The sequence below is a fragment of the Capricornis sumatraensis genome, chromosome 11, assembly GCF_032405125.1.
Source record: "Capricornis sumatraensis isolate serow.1 chromosome 11, serow.2, whole genome shotgun sequence".
Classification (NCBI taxonomy): domain Eukaryota; kingdom Metazoa; phylum Chordata; class Mammalia; order Artiodactyla; family Bovidae; genus Capricornis; species Capricornis sumatraensis.
The window spans coordinates 45,349,264-45,368,072 of record NC_091079.1 but is presented as its reverse complement, the minus strand read 5'-3'; the positions used below and the strand labels follow the sequence as shown (position 1 = coordinate 45,368,072).

The following is an 18,809-nucleotide window of genomic DNA, read 5'->3' as shown; positions in this document are numbered from 1 at the left end:
AACTTGATGGTAGTGTAGTGAGACACACATCAGACTTCTAACGTGTACTGCCACGTACATGAACTTATGCAGAACTTCAGAACTCTAAGATTTGCATTGCTGGAGCTGCTAAGAATATGGTGGTTTGTTATGTTAGCAACATAAACTAATATACTCTCTCTTACTTGCATTTAAAACTGTAGAAAGGGCACTTATGTAAGTGCCCTTAAATCCTTTTTGAAAGGAGAAATAAACTGGTCAATGTGTGCAGCCTAAGTAGCAGAGGCTGCCTAGCGCACGTTCATCGTGTTTTGAGGCACTAGCTCTGTGCCTTCAAGAACTTCACTCATCATCCATCAACATTCATTTTCTTCTTTATTCCCTCAGATTGGACCAGAAACACAGTAACAGTCAGCTACCCCTGAGAATGGCAACACTCAAGAACGAACTGGAGAAACTTAGAGGTACAGCATAGCTATGAAAAGTAGAAGAGCTTGTGGGAGAGAAGAAATAGTTTGCCCCAAAGGACACAGCTCAGTTTCTTCATCTATGAAACGGTTACTTCACACAAGGCAGTTAAAGGATTAAAAGCTTTCGATACTGCGCATGAACTAGAAAAAGTATAGAGAATTCCTAAGAATCCACTAGGTAGACAGAGTGCCAAAAACTAATGTGATGGAGATTTCTCCAGGATATGCCTCAGTGGTGGTAGTGTTAGTCACTGAGTCATGTCTGACTTTCTGTGACCCCACAGACTGTAGCCCACCAGGCTCCTCTGTCCATGCTCCAGATAAGAATACGAGAGTGGGTTCCATCCCCTTCTCCAGGGGATCTTCCCAATCCAGGGATTGACCCGAATATGCCTTAGCAATTACTTGAAATCCCAGAGATCAGAACACCTGACAGTAGGAAGGAATTAATTTTAGAAAAAGTCAGGCAGAGAGGCTCAGCACTGGCAAGGAGAGGAGCGCCACACACCACTGCAAAGGACGGTTTCAAAAAACACAGACGTCCAGGACTCGCTGCAGAGCCACGAAAACAGCATCTCCGAGGGCGAGACCCAAGTTGTCTGAGTTGAGGAACACTGCAGGCACTAAAGGAGAAGGCAATGGCACCCCACTTCAGTACTCTTGCCTGGAAAACCCCATGGACAGAGGAGCCTGGGGGACTGCAGTCCATGGGGTCTCGAAGAGTTGGACATGACTGAGCGACTTCACTTTCACTTTTCACTTTCATGCATTGAAGAAGGAAATGGCAACCCACTCCAGTGTTCTTGCCTGGAGAATCCCAGGGACGGGGGAGCCTGGTGGGCTGCTGTCTATGGGGTCGCACAGAGTTGGACACGACTGAAGCGACTTAGCAGCAGCAGGCATTAAAAAGGGTGACTATGAGTGTATGACAGCAGAGGGAACTCTGCATCTCTTTGCTGGGTGTCCTTTCCTTACAAGAGAGGAATAACCGCTAGAATGTGGAGTATTTTAAAACCTGCAAATGAACGTGACTGATAAAAACAAATGGGGAAGTGTCACAGAAAACGAAAAGTCAGAGAGAGGGACGGGGCCAGTCAGTACGTGGTTGTATCTTTTGTGGCAAAGGACACAGCCTCCCAGACTGAGGATGAGCGCAGAATAACAAAATGGAGCAAGCACAGCTGGGCCAGAGTGAGAGGGAAAAACAGCTGAGCTGGCAAAACTAGGATCTGCTCAAGTCAAACAGCAAAACGACAGGCTAAGAGGAGAGCTGTTGAGATAACATGGGGGAGGAGGAGCAGGGGGAGAGATAAAGGAGGAAACTAATTTCACGTTGGAGTGGGAGCAGCAATGGGGTGGGGACAGAAAGGACAGGAGCACTAGACAGAAGTGGGGCATGACCGGAGATGCGGAGGCAGGTCCACCAGGAAAGAAACGGGCAAAGGGATGAGAAACCCAGGGCCGCGGCCTCTGTGGCTCAAAAGGAAGTCTCAGGAGCAATATAAATATTAGGGGAAGCAGGCAGCAAATACACTGTGGGAAGCAAAGGGAAAGGGGAGTCAAAAATCCTGAAGGACAGTAAATAACATGCAGAATGCAAAAACTTCAAGTAGATTCTGGGTGACATTAAAAGATATGTTTCAGGAATGTAGCTCTCATTTAATAAAACAACGAAACACATCCAAAAATGGGCAGAACTAGGCACTATAGTTTAGGGATGTGTTAAGTGAGACGTCTACGAAGAAAAGCTAAGGAAGGACTAGTAGAGAATTCAGGTGAGAGGAAGCCTTGTGGAGACTCAAGTGATGAGGCTCTTTATTTCTCTCGCATGGGTTATCTGATTCAACTCTATTCTCTAAACTGTGTTAACATATACTATGAATTTGTTTTACATGTATGATATATCTTATAATTTCTAAAAAGTTAATGAAATTTTTCTACCTCCCAACTTCCCAGTTTGTTTTCCTACTGTGTGTTTTCCGAAACAGTCTAACAAACTTGCTCATATAATTATATAAAACGATTAGTGTTTCTGGCCTTAGGTTTTACAACATGAAGCTCCACTTCAGATTGAGTGACTCAAAATCACTGAGGGTTAGGCCCTCAACGATTCCTTAAAAGAAAAAAAAAACACCAAAAAACCAATACACCAGGTGACTCATAAGAATCTAAAGAAACTCAAATTAGAGTGTCCCAGAGGAAGACGTCTTCCTGCTGTTACAGTTCCAAACCTACAGAGAATCAAATACTGTTCTTTCCCAGAATCCTCTGGGATTTAGCCCCTGCCCTTTCTCTAGTAATTTCAAACTTTTGACCTCAAGTCTCCCCTATCCGAATAAACACACACACACCAGCCAACTTGATCTTTCAATCAACTCTAAACTTCTCACTCTTTCCTTCTCTTTCACATGCAAAGTCTTCAATAAAATGGCCCATGGTACAGCTCTGTTCTCAACTTCCCAGTATCACAGGGAGGTCTGGCGTGCTGCAGTCCATGGAGACACAGAGTCAGACAACAACAAATATCACTATGTTTTAAAAACATCAATGACTGAGCTACAAACATGTACTTGCAATTATCTATTAGATATCTCCCCTTTGCCCACCTGGCAAATCAAGTATTATCTTCCAGGCAGAGCCCTGCAGCACCTCCCCCAAGAGCCCATCCACTTATTTATTAAACATGTCTGATACTGAATGCCTACCCTCACTTTTAAAACAAAGTCAAAAACATTCCAAACAAACAAATAGATTATTTAAAGACACTGTAGCAATGGCACCCCACTCCAGTACTCTTGCCTGGAAAATCCCATGGACGGAGGAACCTGGTGGGCTGCAGTCCATGGGGTCGCTAAGAGTCGGACATGACTGAGCAACTTCACTTTCACTTCTCACTTTCATGCACTGGAGAAGGAAATAGCAACCCACTCCAGTGTTCTTGCCTGGAGAATCCCAGGGACAGGGGAGCCTGGTGGGCTACCGTCTATGGGGTCGCACAGAGTCGGACACGACTGAAGCGACTTAGCAGCAGCAGCAGCAGCAGCAGTAAAGGTGATCAAAAAGTACAAACTTCTAGCTATAAGTCCTGGGGATGTAATGTACAGCATGATGAATACAGTCATCAACACTGTATGGAACAGCTGAAAGTTAGGAGAGTATATATCTTAAAAGGTCTCATCACAAGGAAAAAACAACTTTCTAGCTATGTGTGATGATGGATGTTAATGAAACTTATTGTGGTAATCATTTCGCAACATACTTACTTACCAAATCATTACAGCTGTGTGCCTGAAACTAAAACACTGTATACTTCAATCATATCTCAAATTAAAAAATACATTCAGATGTTATTAGGATAAGGTGTGTTCAGGCTTGTCTTGTTTATTTCAACTCCACTGTCGGTACCCATCAGGCTTCTCTGTCCATGGAATTCTCCAGGCAGAAATACTGGAGTAGGTTGTCATTCCCTTCTCCAGGGGATCTTCCCGACCCAGGAACTGAACCCAGGTCTCCTGCTTCGCAGGCAGATTCTTTAATGACTAAGCTACGAGGGAATCCCTTCTCATACAACACTTGTCCTTAAAAGTTTTTAAGCAAAAAAACAGGCAAACCAAACTGTGGGGGTGGTTAAATAAAGAGAGGAGGGAACTAGTACAGGGAGCTAGGGAAGGGTGGGGTTTGTTATCACCCTGCAAGAATGAATGAATGAACAGGAGCTGCTAAGGTAATAAAAAACTCTGACCTGACTTTCAGTTTGGCTCGAGTTGGGTTTTGGGGAGTGGAGCCCAGAAGAAAGGGTATTTCAGATAGAACACCACTAGGTTTGTGCTTCTGTGTACCAAGATGAGAGGCAGGAAACAAGAAGGAGGGCAGTGATGAGACTGAATGGGAGGCAGATGCCAGAATTTAGAAGCAACAATTAAAGGTTTATTATAATTTTTCTCTCCTTCTGCATTTGATAATTATCTGCTTATGATATTAGTCCAGGCTTGTTAAAAACCAATTTCCACTTTATATCTAGGTTTAAATGACACATTTTCCTAAATGATTTTTCAGGAATAAGGCGTTACCCATGAAAAAATTTAAAGCTATATTTTAACTGCCCTTGGCCCTATAGTAAGAAAAGGAACATTTCAGCAATATCATGATCACTTGCAGTGTTTTCATATCTGTCCTTACTTAATCTATGGGGGGGCATGATAATAATGACTGTTTCAATAGGGAGGAAAACTGAAAATCAGGAAAAGGAGTGACTTTCTTCATTTTAAAAATGCATGTTTTCCACACTATGATGTAAAAAAAAAAATGAGGATGGCTCTCCCACTATTGATTTACTATCATTCTTGTGTGTGTGGGGCCACATTAAGTGGGTCTACTTTGAATTAAGAAAACATGGTAAAGGGGTCTGGTCAAAGTTGATATAAATAGAAAGTGGCAGAACTTGGCTAAAAAATTCTTCTGTCAAGTTATCAATGTATACTAATAGGAACATTATGGCCTGTTTGGCTATTCTTTCAATAATGAAATTCAGTATCTGGGGCCTACCTTCTACTAAGCTCTTCCTGGCATACAAAACCATGCAAAAACACCTTTTCCGCCTGCAAGAGATATGTAATCAAACACAAATGCCCACCCAAGTATCTACAAAACAGTCAGGAATTAATACAAAGGGGGATACATTCAGATAAGGAGGTGGAGTCACTTCCAGTTGGGATACCAGCAATGCCTAACACATCAAAAGAACTTAATAAACGCTGACTGTGAAATCATTATGTAAGACTCTAGTCAAACTTTGAGGACAGACAAATTTGAACAGAGAGGCACCCCAAACAAAGTGCAGGAGCAGCAGTTACCAGGTAAAAGCACAGGGCCTCACCGGCAGGAGGAAGGCAGAGACTAGTAACAGCGGGAAAGAAGACCAGCGTGGGAAATCATGCTTAGACCTGGAGGTCCCTGAAGGTCAAACAAACGAATGGAAAGGGAGGGATGGCCCCTAAGAGCCCTGTCTGCTCTTCCTGGAGGGGGAGAAAGGCGGTGCAGTGGACAGTCTATTGCCAAGTGTACCTGAACCAGGTGGCGACAGCAGCAACGGCAAGGATGAATGTCTTCCCTCTGAACTGCCTGGACGCTGTTTTGGCATGAGGGCAAATTCCCAAAGAACCCAGTACCAACTTGCTAACATTTGCAGCACCACTACTCCCAGCACAACTCTTCACCCACAGTAGATGTTTGGTAGGTATGCTCAAAGAGAGAGACCTGCAAAGGCTAATTTCAACGGTCACTACTGCTGATGTCCATCATCACCCCTTCCACTTCCCAAACCCACTCGTATTACAGTTATTGGGAATTTCCTCTTCCAATCTCACTGATACAACCTAAATTAAAATGTACCAGTAGGCTTCGAAACCCCACTTCCTTCAGCATTTTAAAAAGCATATAAATTTGCCACTTGAACATCTGCAAAACATTGCTTTATCCAGGATTCTGCATAGAGAACCATCAGGTTTCCACGCGCACGCCAAAAAACACTGCTGAAACACTATTTACAGCAGAAAATCTTTCTTTTAGGCAGCAATCAACATGCTCTTGTGTTACTTATTCAACCTGACATATCACTAGTACAACCACAAGCTGCTGCTTACATTTCCAAAGCTGTGCAAAGGGTCCAAAGTTGTGCAAGAGTCATCACTGAAATCAGACTCTGGTATATTAATAGTTGTAACACCTGAACACGTCTTAGTTTTATTATTAGATTCACAGTAATGCCAAAAAATCCATAATTAAAAAATATATTTTCAATGAGTTTGACTACTTTGTCTGCAAAATACACTGGGATGTCATTTTAAGTGAAAAATAGCTGTATGTCTTTCTGCTTCAAATGGACATTAGGTCACCTGATTAACTGGCATTTGTGGGCCTGGATTTCATGTATCGGAAAAAAAGCCAGTATCCCCAACACGCACACGCACCCGAGAGCACTGAACGGCCTTGCATTACTATCAAATAACGCCAGTTTACACGTGGCAAAAGTCGACAGAGACAGAACTCTTCCGTGTTTTAATGACCTCGAAAAGCATTCCCCAGGCGTCAAGTAATGGGATGTTACTTATTCTGACTTGGCAGTTCAGTGATAAAAATACATATATACACACACATATATATATCTTTTTTTTTTTTTTAATGTCTCCTTCTCAGCTAGCTGGTCCCACGCCGCGGAGCGCTTTGCCCAGGCCGTGGCAGATGTGAACGGGTAGGAGAAGGTGGGATGTGTCAGGGAAGCCAAGACCCTTCTTCCATCCCCTTCTGCTCTCCCTGGGCCCCCCTTTTCCTTTCTCGGGGGCGGCGGCGAGGCCCAAGGTGAGAGGCTCCGGGCAGGGCGTGCAACCCTCAGAGCCAGGCCAGCTCCTCTATCATCTACTCCCCAGACCGGGCGGTGAAACGGCTGCTGCGGCCCCCGGTTGCAGGCCCGGCCTGGGCCGGGGCGGGGGCGACGGGCCAGGCCGCGGCCGCTCGCAGTGCCCACGTCACCAGCTCCAGCACTGCGGAAATGGAGCGGCGGGGAGGCGCCCGGCGGCGACCGAGGCTGCGCCGCTGCCCGACGCCGTTTGCCCCTCGGCCCCGGCCCCCGGGCCGCCACCTCCCGGCCGGTCGGCCGCCGCGCCCCGGGCCTCACCTGTGTCGCCGATGATGATGTACTTGAAGAGATAGGCGTACGCCATGGCCGCGGCCGCTCGGTGCCAGGGCACACGGCTCCTCCTCCTGCTGCTGCAGCTCCTCCTCCTCTGCGCCCCTCACCCCGGCGCCACTCGGCCTCGAAAAGCCAGGCCCCGCCCGCCGCAGCCGCCGCCGCCGCCGTAAGCCGCCGGGAGTGAGGGGCCGAGGGGAAGCTGGACAAACTGACAACGACCGAGCCAAGGGAGACAGCGCCCGGCCGAGCACACTCGAACAATAACAGCCGCCGCGGCTCCTCCGCCCCGCCTCCGCGCCGACCCGGAAGTGCTGCGGCCGCTGGCGCCGCCGGAGGAAAGGGGAGGAGCCCTGCACGCCGGCCGCGCCCCGCCCCGCTTGCTGGAGCCCCGCCCAGCCAGAGCCCCGCCCCCGCCGGAGCTCCGCCCGGCGCCGCGCCTAGCCGGCCGCGCCCATCCTCCCGGTCCGCCCAGAACCGGGCAAGGCCGGGCGTCGGTCCTTCCGGCGCCTCTGAGCGGGCGACGCCGGCGGCCGAGAGACGCTAGGGGAGGGGAGGGGCGGGGTGGCTCCGTCGCCGCGACGCGCGCTGTGCCGCGTCCTTCCGCTCTGCGGCGGGGACGCGGGGTACGTGGTGGAAGGCGGAGATCGCTTTCGGCGCTGGGCCTGCCCTGGGCTCGTGACCAGGGGTTTGAAAATGATGGAGCCGCTGGGACGGCGGGCGGTGGGGAGGGGTTGGAGGGCGAGGGTATTTCTGCGCTGGGGGACCGGGCTTTGACAGTGAAAATAATGGAAGTGTAAATCTGAAACCCTTAGTCAGGGAATGTGAGGGGAACCTTGGTGTACCCCTACGGTGGAATACTGCGTTGTCTTAATTAAAAGGAAGAAAAAGCCTGTCTTCTGCCAAGTGAAAATAAGGCACAGGACTCAGTCTATAAATATATACTTATGCAATGGCACCCCACTCCAGTACTCTTGCCTGGAAAATCCTATGGACGGAGGAGCCTGGCGAGCTGCAGTCCATGGGGTCGCTGAGAGTCGGGTACGACTGGGCGACTTCACTTTCCCTTTTCACTTTCATTCATTGGAGAAGGAAATGGCAACCCACTCCAGTATTCTTGCCTGGAGAATCCCAGGGACGGAGGAGCCTGGTAGGCTGCCATCTATGGGGTCGCACAGAGTCGGACACCACTGAAGCGATTTAGCAGCAGCAGCATGCTATATGTATTTATATATACAGCTATTATATGTAATAAGTGATGTATAATATATATTTGTATATAAGCTGTATTGTTATGCAAATAAAGATAACTTTTTTTTTTTACTATTGTGTAGAAAAATGACAGGAATACACTTAAATAGTCTGAAAGGACACAACTGGGACCAAGGGTCGGAGGGAATATAGTTGGGGGGAGATCTGATCCCTGGGTCGGGAAGTTCCCTTGGAAAAGGAAATGGCAACCCACTCCAGTGTTCTTGCCTGGAGAATCCCATGGATGGAGGAGCCTGGCCGGCTACAGTCCATGGGGTCGCAGAGTCGGACATGACTAAGCGAGCTCACTTCTACTTTTCACTGAGTTTTTCGAGTGCAGTTTGGATTTTCAGTGCTCATGAATTACCTATTGAAAAATGCACTCAAAAGAACACAATGACTTCTTCATTCATTCAACTAACACCAAGTACATACTATATTTCCTGCACTGCTAGGCATTGGAACTAAAAGCAGAGTCTGTTCTAAAAGAGCACAGATTTTGGAAGAGGAGATGGAGAACAGGATAGTGTCAGAATAGGTTATCGAAAGTATATCATCTCTGAACTAGACATATGAAGGATGAGTAAGAGTTTGTCAAAAGGACAAAAGGTCTGGAAGGGAACTGAAATTTAGGCACAAGAAACAATGTGCAGAGGTCCTGAATCTGTTGAGGGAATTCAAAGCTGCCTAAGGGAGCTCATTTGCTAACCCATGGCTTCTGCCCTTGGCAGTGGAAGGAGAGTTGTTGTTAGGGCAGAAGTGACTGGGAGACAGTGGCCCTGGTTCCTGTTGCCTAATACTTTCCTCTCCCTTTTGAAATCTGTCATTCTACTGCCACCTTCATGTGGGGCTGGCAGTGGTTGACTGGTATGTGGTTGAATGGCCTTTCTAAACATCAGCTCAGAGGGATTTTTCTTCAGTGTTTGGAAGTGGTTTTCAGAGATAGCACTCAAAAATTTGTCATGAAAAATTACCAGGCATTTCATAACCTGGTTCACTTATCTTTGGTTTGGGAGGTGGGAGAGACGGTCTCTGCTCGAGTCCTCTGGAATTTCAAAGGTCATTTTGTCCCTCCCATCTGAGTGCCTTCACTCAAATCTTTCCTGACAACAGACACCTAGAAAGTCTCCGCCTTCCAGAAGAGAGTTCCCTGCTGTTCCCAAAAGTATGTTCTTTATCCATAGTCTGCACAAGACCACTCTGTGAGGATGTTACCCAAAGGGCTGGCGTCCTTAGAATCAAAAGCATTCCCATGCAGTTACAGGAAGTGAACAATGGGAAAAGTCACTGGTGTCAGGTCATGCGGGGGCTACCAGGGGTTGGTAGCTGCGTAGTTGGCATGCAGCAGTTTACTCAGTGAACACAAGGGGAACTGGGGAAAGAAAGGTCAGAATTGCATATGCAAAAAAAATTATGGAAAGGGTATGTATGGAGCTATAGAGGCAATGAAGTGTAGAGAGAAGGATTCAGGAAACCTGCCTTTGACCCTGGCCCTACCACAAACAGATAGAATGATTGTGGCAAATCTTTTGGCTTCCTAGAGAGTTTTGATGCACTCATCAATAAAGTGATCAAGTTACCTGAAAGGTCTATTCCAAGTCTGAAGTCTTTCAGTTTTATGTCTGTCCATCTCCAGATCTAAAGCACCTGTAAAGAGGTCGTAATCCTCTCATGAAGATGTCATGGCCACAGGAATCAAGTGTTTGTTGTTCTTCCACAGAACTGAGAGGCATCAGTTACTGGTTCGCAGGAATTGTAACAATCAGTGGCACTGAAAAGAACAAGGACTAGATTTTCCAAGTCCCTCCCTGAGCCTCGGTTTTCTTTTCTGGACAATGTAAAGAATAATTGCCTCAAAATTATTGCCTTTTCAGTTTTGGATCAAATGAGATAATGTATATGAAGGTATTTTGTAAATTCTGAAAAATATATACTTAATATGAGAAACCCTTCAGTTCAGTTCAGTTCAGTCTCTCAGTCATGTCTGACTCTGTGACGCCATGAATCGCAGCACGCCAGGCCTCCTGTCCATCACCAACTCCCAGAGTTCACTCAAACTCACGTCTATCGAGTCAGTGATGCCATCCAGCCATCTCATCCTCCTGCCCTCAATCCCTCCCAGCATCAGAATCTTTTCCAATGAGTCAACTCTTCGCATGAGGTAGCCAGGGTTTCACTGGAGAAACCCTTAGTGCTGCATATATTTTTAAAAATTACCTTGAGGAAGTAGAGGCCTTATCAGTACATAAATTCATGTTATAAAATCAGCTCCACTCCTGTCTCTCTAGTTTATGTCTCTATGTTTATTTTCTTCTATGTGTAATTCATATTTTATTTTATTTTCTCTAAGCCTATGCGCTATCTTGAATTCTCTTTTAAATAATACAGAGTATAAATAAAAACCACACAAACTTCATCTCAAACATTTTATTTAGCCCCCAAAATCCAAAGACATTTTTCAAGAAAAATTTCTTAGGCAAAAATGATAGAAATAAACCGTTCTTCCCTTAAATCGTAGGATAATTCCTAGGATTTTCCATTCAGTTTATTTTCAGCTATTTCACTCCCCTGAGGATGAATTCTGATAACCTCATCTCTCAGTCTTACCTCACATGTGATCTGAAGATCATGACTATGAAATTTAAAGATAGTCTACATTCTCCAAGGTCTCCTTGTTCAAATTTTCCACGACATTTTTAAGTAGAGCATTACATTAGAATTTTGAATTTGCTCTTCCCAATCAAACTTTTCATGTGTTTAAACTTTCTCTGGTTTTGATGGCTCTCAGACTGTGGGAAGAGAGGTAGGGAGGAATAGGATAGGAGAAGAGTGGTTTGGAGTACTGTCATCATAGGTTCTTACTTTGGTTTCCATGGTTTCCTTGGCTAGCCCTTGATGCGCTCTGGGAGCCGTGTGATCCTTGTGAAATGGTATGCACAATGCTGTGTGTATTTGCATATATGTAATTTTATGGGAGAGATCCCTGCATGAGTCCATGACCCAGAAATAATTAAGAACCATGGTGAAATGCTTTCAGCCATTTCTAAACACCACGCCAGAACTAATTTTCCTGCAAATACTAATAAGCTCAGTACCAGTTTTGGAGGAAGAAAGAGGTTCAAATCCTGAATTTATCTCCTATCAGTTGAGTGATCTTGGATAAATTACTAAACTCTCTAAGCCTTAGATTCCTCATGAGATGACACAAGTGCAGTGTCTAGCAAAGTGTCAAGATCGAAGGAGACGCTAAGTCAACACTGAAGTCATTTCTGCCTTCCCTTCATCCTCTGCCTGTCCTTCACCTCCAACTCATTGCTAAGAACTGTAGGAGTTAAATAAACCCAACCAAGACACTGCCTGGAGGAAGATTAGAGTCTCTTTGCGCTAAGTCATGGGTAGTTTTGGCTTGATGAAGGCTAACGGGAGAGGTACAGTGTTATCTTAGAAGACAGAATTTTGTTCTGGGAAATAAGGGTAGATTTTATAGGAGAGCCATCTAAACTGAGCCTCAAAGGACATTATCTTTCATGGTTACTGCTTTAAACCTAATCATTCCAAATGCTTCAACAGCCCTCTCCACTGTACTTCATTCACCTTACCCATCGCATCAGCCATTTTTATTCTTGCTGGGTAACACACTTAGCACTCCCTATCTTACTTTTCTACTTGTGACCTATTTCTGACCACTTGTCAAAGCCAAAGATGACCATTTTCTCTCTTCCATTCCATTCTGCTCCTTCTTTAAAGGTTTACTTGAAGAGACAAAATGGAATGATTGCAAATTCACATCCTTAATCAAAGTGTGTGCAAGTGAGTGAAGAAGCTTTCTTTTATATGTTGTTCAGTTGCTCAGCCGTTTCTGACTCTGCGACCCCGTGTACTGCAGCACGCCCAGCTTCCCTGTCCTTCACCATCTCCCGGAGCTTGCTCAAACTTTGTTTGTAGGTTAGTTTTTTTAATCAGTGGACTTAACATTAATGATAGAACAGGATCTATGTAGGTGCGTGAATGAGAGAAACAGTGAATATTAGAATAATAATAAGCTCATAATAAGCTCAACCAAAATTGTGTTCTTAAATTACCCACTTTTCTAAGTCCTTAACAGTCGCCTGGGGAAAGGCCCTATATTAGATTCCAGGAGGTCTAAATTATAGTCTTTCTTGCCACCAACAAGCTGACCCTGAGAATTTTTGTCATATACTCAATAGAAATAATAATTCCAGTTGCTAATAGAATTGCTGGGAGGTAGATGTGAGGGAACTCTGAAAAGTACGTTATTCCTAGTAGAAAGTCTATATACCAAATCTCAGTTGAATGATTTTCTGCAAATGTATCTAAGTACATTAGAAGACTGACCCTTACAGAACCACATTAATGTCAGCAGTATTTTACTCTCTGCATTGGTGGGTTTTGTCAGCAGAGACTAGACCATGCAGTTACTTCAAACCCTTCCCTCCACTTATCCTTGCTATGTTCTATGTCCTGTGTTTATTGGTAGGGACCTTTATTTTGGAAAAGTCAGGATCATTATAAGAATGAGGAAACATGAGACATATACCTCATGTAGTGCGAAGAGAGAACCAATTATCACTCCCATGAGTACTTCAATTTATTTTAATCATTACCCATAAAGGTCTTTAAATTTTGATAAAGGGAAAACCATTTCTCTCCATTTTTGAGGACATGATAAGCTAGCTATGTCCCAACGGGAGATGTGGACACAGAAAACCTTCTGTCACTGATATCTTTTGTTAGAGATGGGTGCCAGGAACTATGAGATCACATGTCAACCTTCTTCCACTTCCCCTTCCTCCGGTATCAGGAAGATCCCCTGGAGAAAGGAATGACAACCCACTCCATTATTTTGCCTGGAGAATTCCATGGACTGAGGAGCCTGGCATGCTGCAGTCCTTGGGGTCTCAAAGAGTTGGACATGACTGAGTGACTAACACTGTCCTCCTGTATACCCTTTATCTCTGCATCTAGCGATCTTATTATCAGAATATTCAATACATGGAGTGAGAGAGGAAAACGATCTCAGAGAGTCACATTTTCACTTCTAAAATGGAGAAAATAGAAGTCTATTTCTTCCAGCTTTTTGATTTAAAAAGTTATTAAAAGAATAAATCTTTTCTTCCAAAACTGAGATTACCTCTAAAGACTCACATTTAAAAATCTGCAAGGTTAATTTAGATTTGCCTAAGAATCATTGCGGCACTTTTACTCTTTTAAATTTCTCAATTTAAGGAATCTGGGGATCAATTCTCAACAATTTCTTCAAATAAATAGATTTTAAAAACTACAGTATAACCTTAAAACAGCAACAAACATTTATTCTCACACGAAGTTTGCACATCAGAAATCTAGGAGCAGCTTAGCTCAGTGGCCCTGGCTTGGAGTTTTCTCACGGGGTTTCAGTTAATCTCTCAGCCAGATCTGTAGCCTACAGACACCTGAAGCCTTGACTAGGGCTGGATGGTTTATTTCCAAGGTGGCTTATGCACTTGACTGAGGCCTTAGTTCTTTACGACCTGGACCTCCCAGAAAACTGCTTACTATCTTTGTGACATGGAAGCTGATTTCTCCCAGTGGGAGGGAGGTGAGAGAGTGAGCAGGAGGCCAAAACCTCAGTATCTTTCATGACCTATCCTTGGAAATCACTTCTGCTGTATCCTAGTTGCTCAAATGAACAGCTGGACATTTGGGTTTGGAGCTTAGGGGAGTGGTCTGAGCTCCAGGCAGAAATACCATATAGCTGGTTATGGTTATTGGGGCCAAATGTTTTTTTCAAGTGTCTGGTAGAGACTTGTGGTTCTTTTATTTTTGTTTTTAAACCTCTTAATGCGTTTATTTAAAACTGTTTTTTGGACATTAAGTTTCCCTCTCAACAAAAAAGTATTGGTTGTCCCATCCGCTCCCCCATCCCCACCAGCCAGATCAGTCCCTGCTGTAAGGGCACTTCTGTTGCCCCTGAAATCTGGAAATAAATATCAAAAGAAATGGCATCAAGTCTTCATGTTGAGCGATGGCACGAAGTGGGCCCCAGAAACCTGTCATGCAGGGTGTTACCAGGTCTGGACAGCCTCAAGGTGTCATGGAGAATGTGGAGGCTTGTTGCTGTGGTTACCTGTCCCTGGGCGCGGGGGCTGCGCTGATGCCACCAGGTGGCTGGCTGCTCGGAGGCTGCCTGCAACCTGTCTGGGAAGTTGTCCAGGGCTGGGATGCCTTCCTTCAGGCATTTGTGCTTGCGTGTCTCCACCACCACTTGACTGGGCAGTTGGTGTTTTTGAAGGGGTCGCCAGGCAGGATCTGCCTGTGGTCGAACACACACTGGGGGAAGGCCTGGCCACTCGTGTTGGACCTCAGGTCAGTCGTAAAGCCAAAGGACTCATTGACAGGCAGGTAGGCCTTCCACTACAAACATGGGGGTGCCAGCCATCTGGGTCTCCTCGAAGACGTGGCCCCACTTCCTGTTCAGGACACCATAGATACCACCAGCCACTTGTTTTGGACACTGGATCTCCACAAGGTAGATGGGCTCCATGAGCCGGGGATGGGCGGTCAGCACACTGGCGTACAGGCAGCACCAGGCCATGGGGATGTTCTGGCCACCCCCACAGTAGATGGCATCGGTATGCAGTGTCACATCGTGAACGCCAAAGCACACGCCCCACATGTACTTCTCGCGTAGCACCCCCTCCTTGGTGGCCCACTGGAAGCCAGCCACCACACTATCCTTGATTTCACTGAGGTATTGCGTGCCCTTGGCGATGTCTGTGAGGATGCTGGTGCCCATGCCGTCAGGGCCAAAGCACCAGATCTTGCGGGCCTTGGCCACATCCTACTCATAATTCTCGGCCAGGTAGTGGGCTCCCTACTTGAGCTCCTGGCGGACAGACACCTTGCCCTTGTCGATGTCCTTGGCCAGGCCATTGGGGAAGGGCCATGCCTTCATGTAAAACCTATTGTGCTTGATGGGGCACTTGGACAGGCAGAGCATGTTCGACTGCTCGCTGACAGTCTTCTGGTATGACACAACTGGGTCAGATTTCTCTTGATGGGGATGCAGACATGGTCCTCCTCCACGTCCTTGAGGCAGATCTCCAAGTGCAGTTCCCCAGACCCCCATGATGATGTGCTCCCTGGACTCCTCGCTGATACACTGCACCATGGGGTCCGACTTGGCCAGCTGCTTCAGGCCCTCCACCAGCTTGGGCAGGCTGGCTGGGTTCTTTGCCTCCACAATGACCCTGACAACAGGGCTCACACTGAACTTTATCACCCATGTGATGTGGCTATGCTCAAAGGTGGTGATGGTGTCGGTCTTCACCAGGAACTGGTCCACGCCCACCAGGCCCATGATGTTGCCACAAGACACATCCTCGATGGGCTCTACATAACAGCCCATCATCAGGATTGTCCTCTGGATCTGCTTCAGGTACAGGTCCTCCTTCTCCCCGGAGTTGGGCCCCATGATGCAGACCATCAGGCCAGTGTACACTACCCCCAAGAAGACCTGGCCAAAGGCATAGAACCGACCTTTGTCAGAGGTTGGCACCATTTTGGAAGTGTACATCATGAGAGGACCTTTGGAATCACAGCTTTTAATGCCCATGGCTGCCTCATCGCCTAGGGGCCCCTCATACAGGACCTCACAATGGTACTTCTGGACCATCACAGGGGAGGGCAGATGGATGGTGATCATCTGTAGCAGGGTGTCCCCAGCAGGCAGCCAGCAGTGCATCACAGCCTTCAGAAGTGATTTGCCCTCCTTATCCTTATCTTTGCTGTCCAACTTGATGTCTAGTTTTCCAATTAGTTTTGCTATCTCCTCTTGAAGTTCGTGATTGCATCAGACATCTTGAAGATGGGGTCCAGGATGAGCTGGCAGAACGTTGGCGGCAGCTTCTTATCATTGGGCTCTTGGCTGACTTGCTGAATTTGCTGGTGGGTGGATCAAAGTACCAGTCTCCCCACAGCTGTTTCATTATGTCCTCCACCTTCTTGGCCTGCTCAGCAGGCCCCAGCTGGCCTTCACCCTTGGCAACAAACTTGGCCACATACAACTCTGCAAACTACTTCAGGGTAAAGGCCCAACTGTGGAGACCAGACCCGAAGCCAACAGTACTGAGGATGGGGTTGATTATGATATTGCCCATGGGGCCGCTCTCGCCCTTGCCATAGGTGGAGATGATGACGTTGATGTTCTCCACAATGTGCTGGAAGGGCTTGTAGAGCTCCTTGGGCTCCTGCTGCAGTTCAAGCAGGGCCCAGTCCGTCTTGTTCATCATTAGCACCGGCTTGATGCCCTTGGCGACAGCCTGGCACAGCACCGTCTCTGTCTACACACACATGCCCGACACGCAGTCCACCATCACCAAGGTGCTGTCGGTGACACGGAGCACAGCTGTCACCTCTGAGGAGAAGTCCACGTGCCCAGGGGAGTTGATGAGGTTGATGAGGAAGCCAGAGCCATCCCTGCTCTGCTTGCTGAAATTCAAGTTGTTCTCTGAAGGCTTGTAGAAAAAGGAGATGGCCATTGACTTGCTGATGCAACACTCCTGCTCATCCTTCCGGGTGTTCGTGAAGCAGGTCTCCCCAGACCGGGCAGAGGCAATGATACCCACCTTGCACATCAGGAAGTCCATCAGAGTGGACTTGGCATGATCCACGTGGGTGATGGCGCCCGTGTTCCTGATGTTGGCTTTCTTGTCCATGATGGCCCAGATCTGGTTTACTGTGAAGTTCACCATGGTGGTGGATGGTGGTGGTTTCTCCCAGGCAGATCCAAGTGAGCTAGTTCTTGCCAAGGATGGTGACGATGATGTTGGAAGAGAACCAGATCTTCTATTATATGTTATCTATGTGTATGTTCTGTGTATCTATTAAGTATCTGACAATTATTGTTAAACTTCACATACATTTAATACAATTGAAAATGTGTAACAAACCACCCAAATCATCTAATCTTAACAAATCTGGTAGCTTTTAATTTATGTATTTTTATTTTTTGCATTTTACCCTGAGAGTTTTATTTTAAATTGGAGTATAATTGACTTTCAATGTTGTGTTGGTTCTTGGTGTGCTGCAGAGTGGTTCAGTTATACATGCATATGTTCTTTTTCAGATTCTTTTTCCCTACAAGTTGTTACAAATATTAATATAGTTCCCTGTTCTATATAGTTCCTTGTTGGTTATCTGTTTTACACATAGTAGTATGTATATGTTAATCCCACTGATAGTATTTTTTTATTTAAATACTTATTTAAAAAAAACAATAATAAGCAGAAATGAAAAAAATGTGAGAAAGTGAGAATTCTTTTGTAAAACTTGAAAGGGCAAATTGATTTTTACAAAGATGGTGAAATGAGTATCAAAATGCTTTAATACATACAAACTCTTTAACCTAAATTTCCAAGTTCTGATAATATAGCTAAAAAAATACAGAATAAATATACAGAGAAAAAAAATTTTTTGATAGAAAAAGGGACTGAGGCTTAAAGAGATTAAGTAATTTCTCATATCATGATAGCTAGTAAGTGACAGTGCTGGGGGAAGCTGGTTGTGTGGGTCTAATGAGAGTTCTGACCTCCGCATACAAATTTAGAAGTCATTAGCATATAACACGTAAGAAAAACATATTTGTCCTCCACAAGGAATTGATGAAAGCTTTATGTTCATGAAAAAGGGTTATATTCACTGTCCCAAGAGAACTCACAGGATGGTATATATAGTAAATCAGGCTTAGAAACCTGATTTCTCTGCGCATCAAGACTGAATCCATCTTTCAGAAATGGCTCACTTTAACCTAGTTTATGAATCTGATTTTTAAAAGTAGAATGTCAATTGCAACGAGAAATCACTCTCCCAGAGATGGGAATACATAAAATTAATGCCACTAATTTTTTCTTATCCTAGACAAAGAGTAAAGTGTATGGAAATATTTGATGACTTTAAGCAGAGGGAACATGAAACATTCATCTTATGTTTGGGATGGCCTTTCTGGGGACAAGAATCTGTGACTCCTAGTGCCTTTCATTCTCTCACTCATTTCATCAGCCCGACTATACCCTGATGTCTCATTCTGATCTGAAAGCTGTATCCATTTGGCCTCCAAAAGCATTTGTAAACCTGGTCCAATGCCCTTATGCCTGGGCGCTCAGTCTCTCAGTTGTGTCCAACTCTTTTCAACCCTAATGGCCTTACTCAAGTACCAAATACTTGGATGAGTCAAAAACTCCCCTAAGTAACGTTTCAGTGAAAGTGAAAGTATAGTTGCTCAGTCGAGTCTGACTCTTTGCCACCCCATGGACTGTAGCCCACCAAGCTCCTCTGTCCATGGAATTCTCCAGGTGAGAATACTGGAGTGGGTTGCCATTCCCTTCTGCAGGGGATCTTCCCAACCGAGGGATCAAACCCGGGTC

At 45.6% G+C, this 18,809-nt stretch overlaps 1 protein-coding gene and 1 pseudogene across 1 annotated transcript in view; both read right to left on the bottom strand.

Annotated features, from left to right (window-relative positions):
- RAB2A (RAB2A, member RAS oncogene family) overlaps nt 1–7,431 on the bottom strand; it is a 65,200-nt gene extending 57,769 nt beyond the window's left edge. The window contains exon 1 of the mRNA XM_068983350.1: nt 7,123–7,431. Coding sequence (XP_068839451.1) covers nt 7,123–7,168 — 46 coding nt within the window. The 5' untranslated portion in view covers nt 7,169–7,431. The remainder of the gene's footprint in view (nt 1–7,122) is intronic.
- LOC138088306 (elongation factor 2 pseudogene) lies at nt 7,241–17,138 on the bottom strand (annotated as a pseudogene).
- Nucleotides 17,139–18,809: the final 1,671 nt, after the last annotated feature.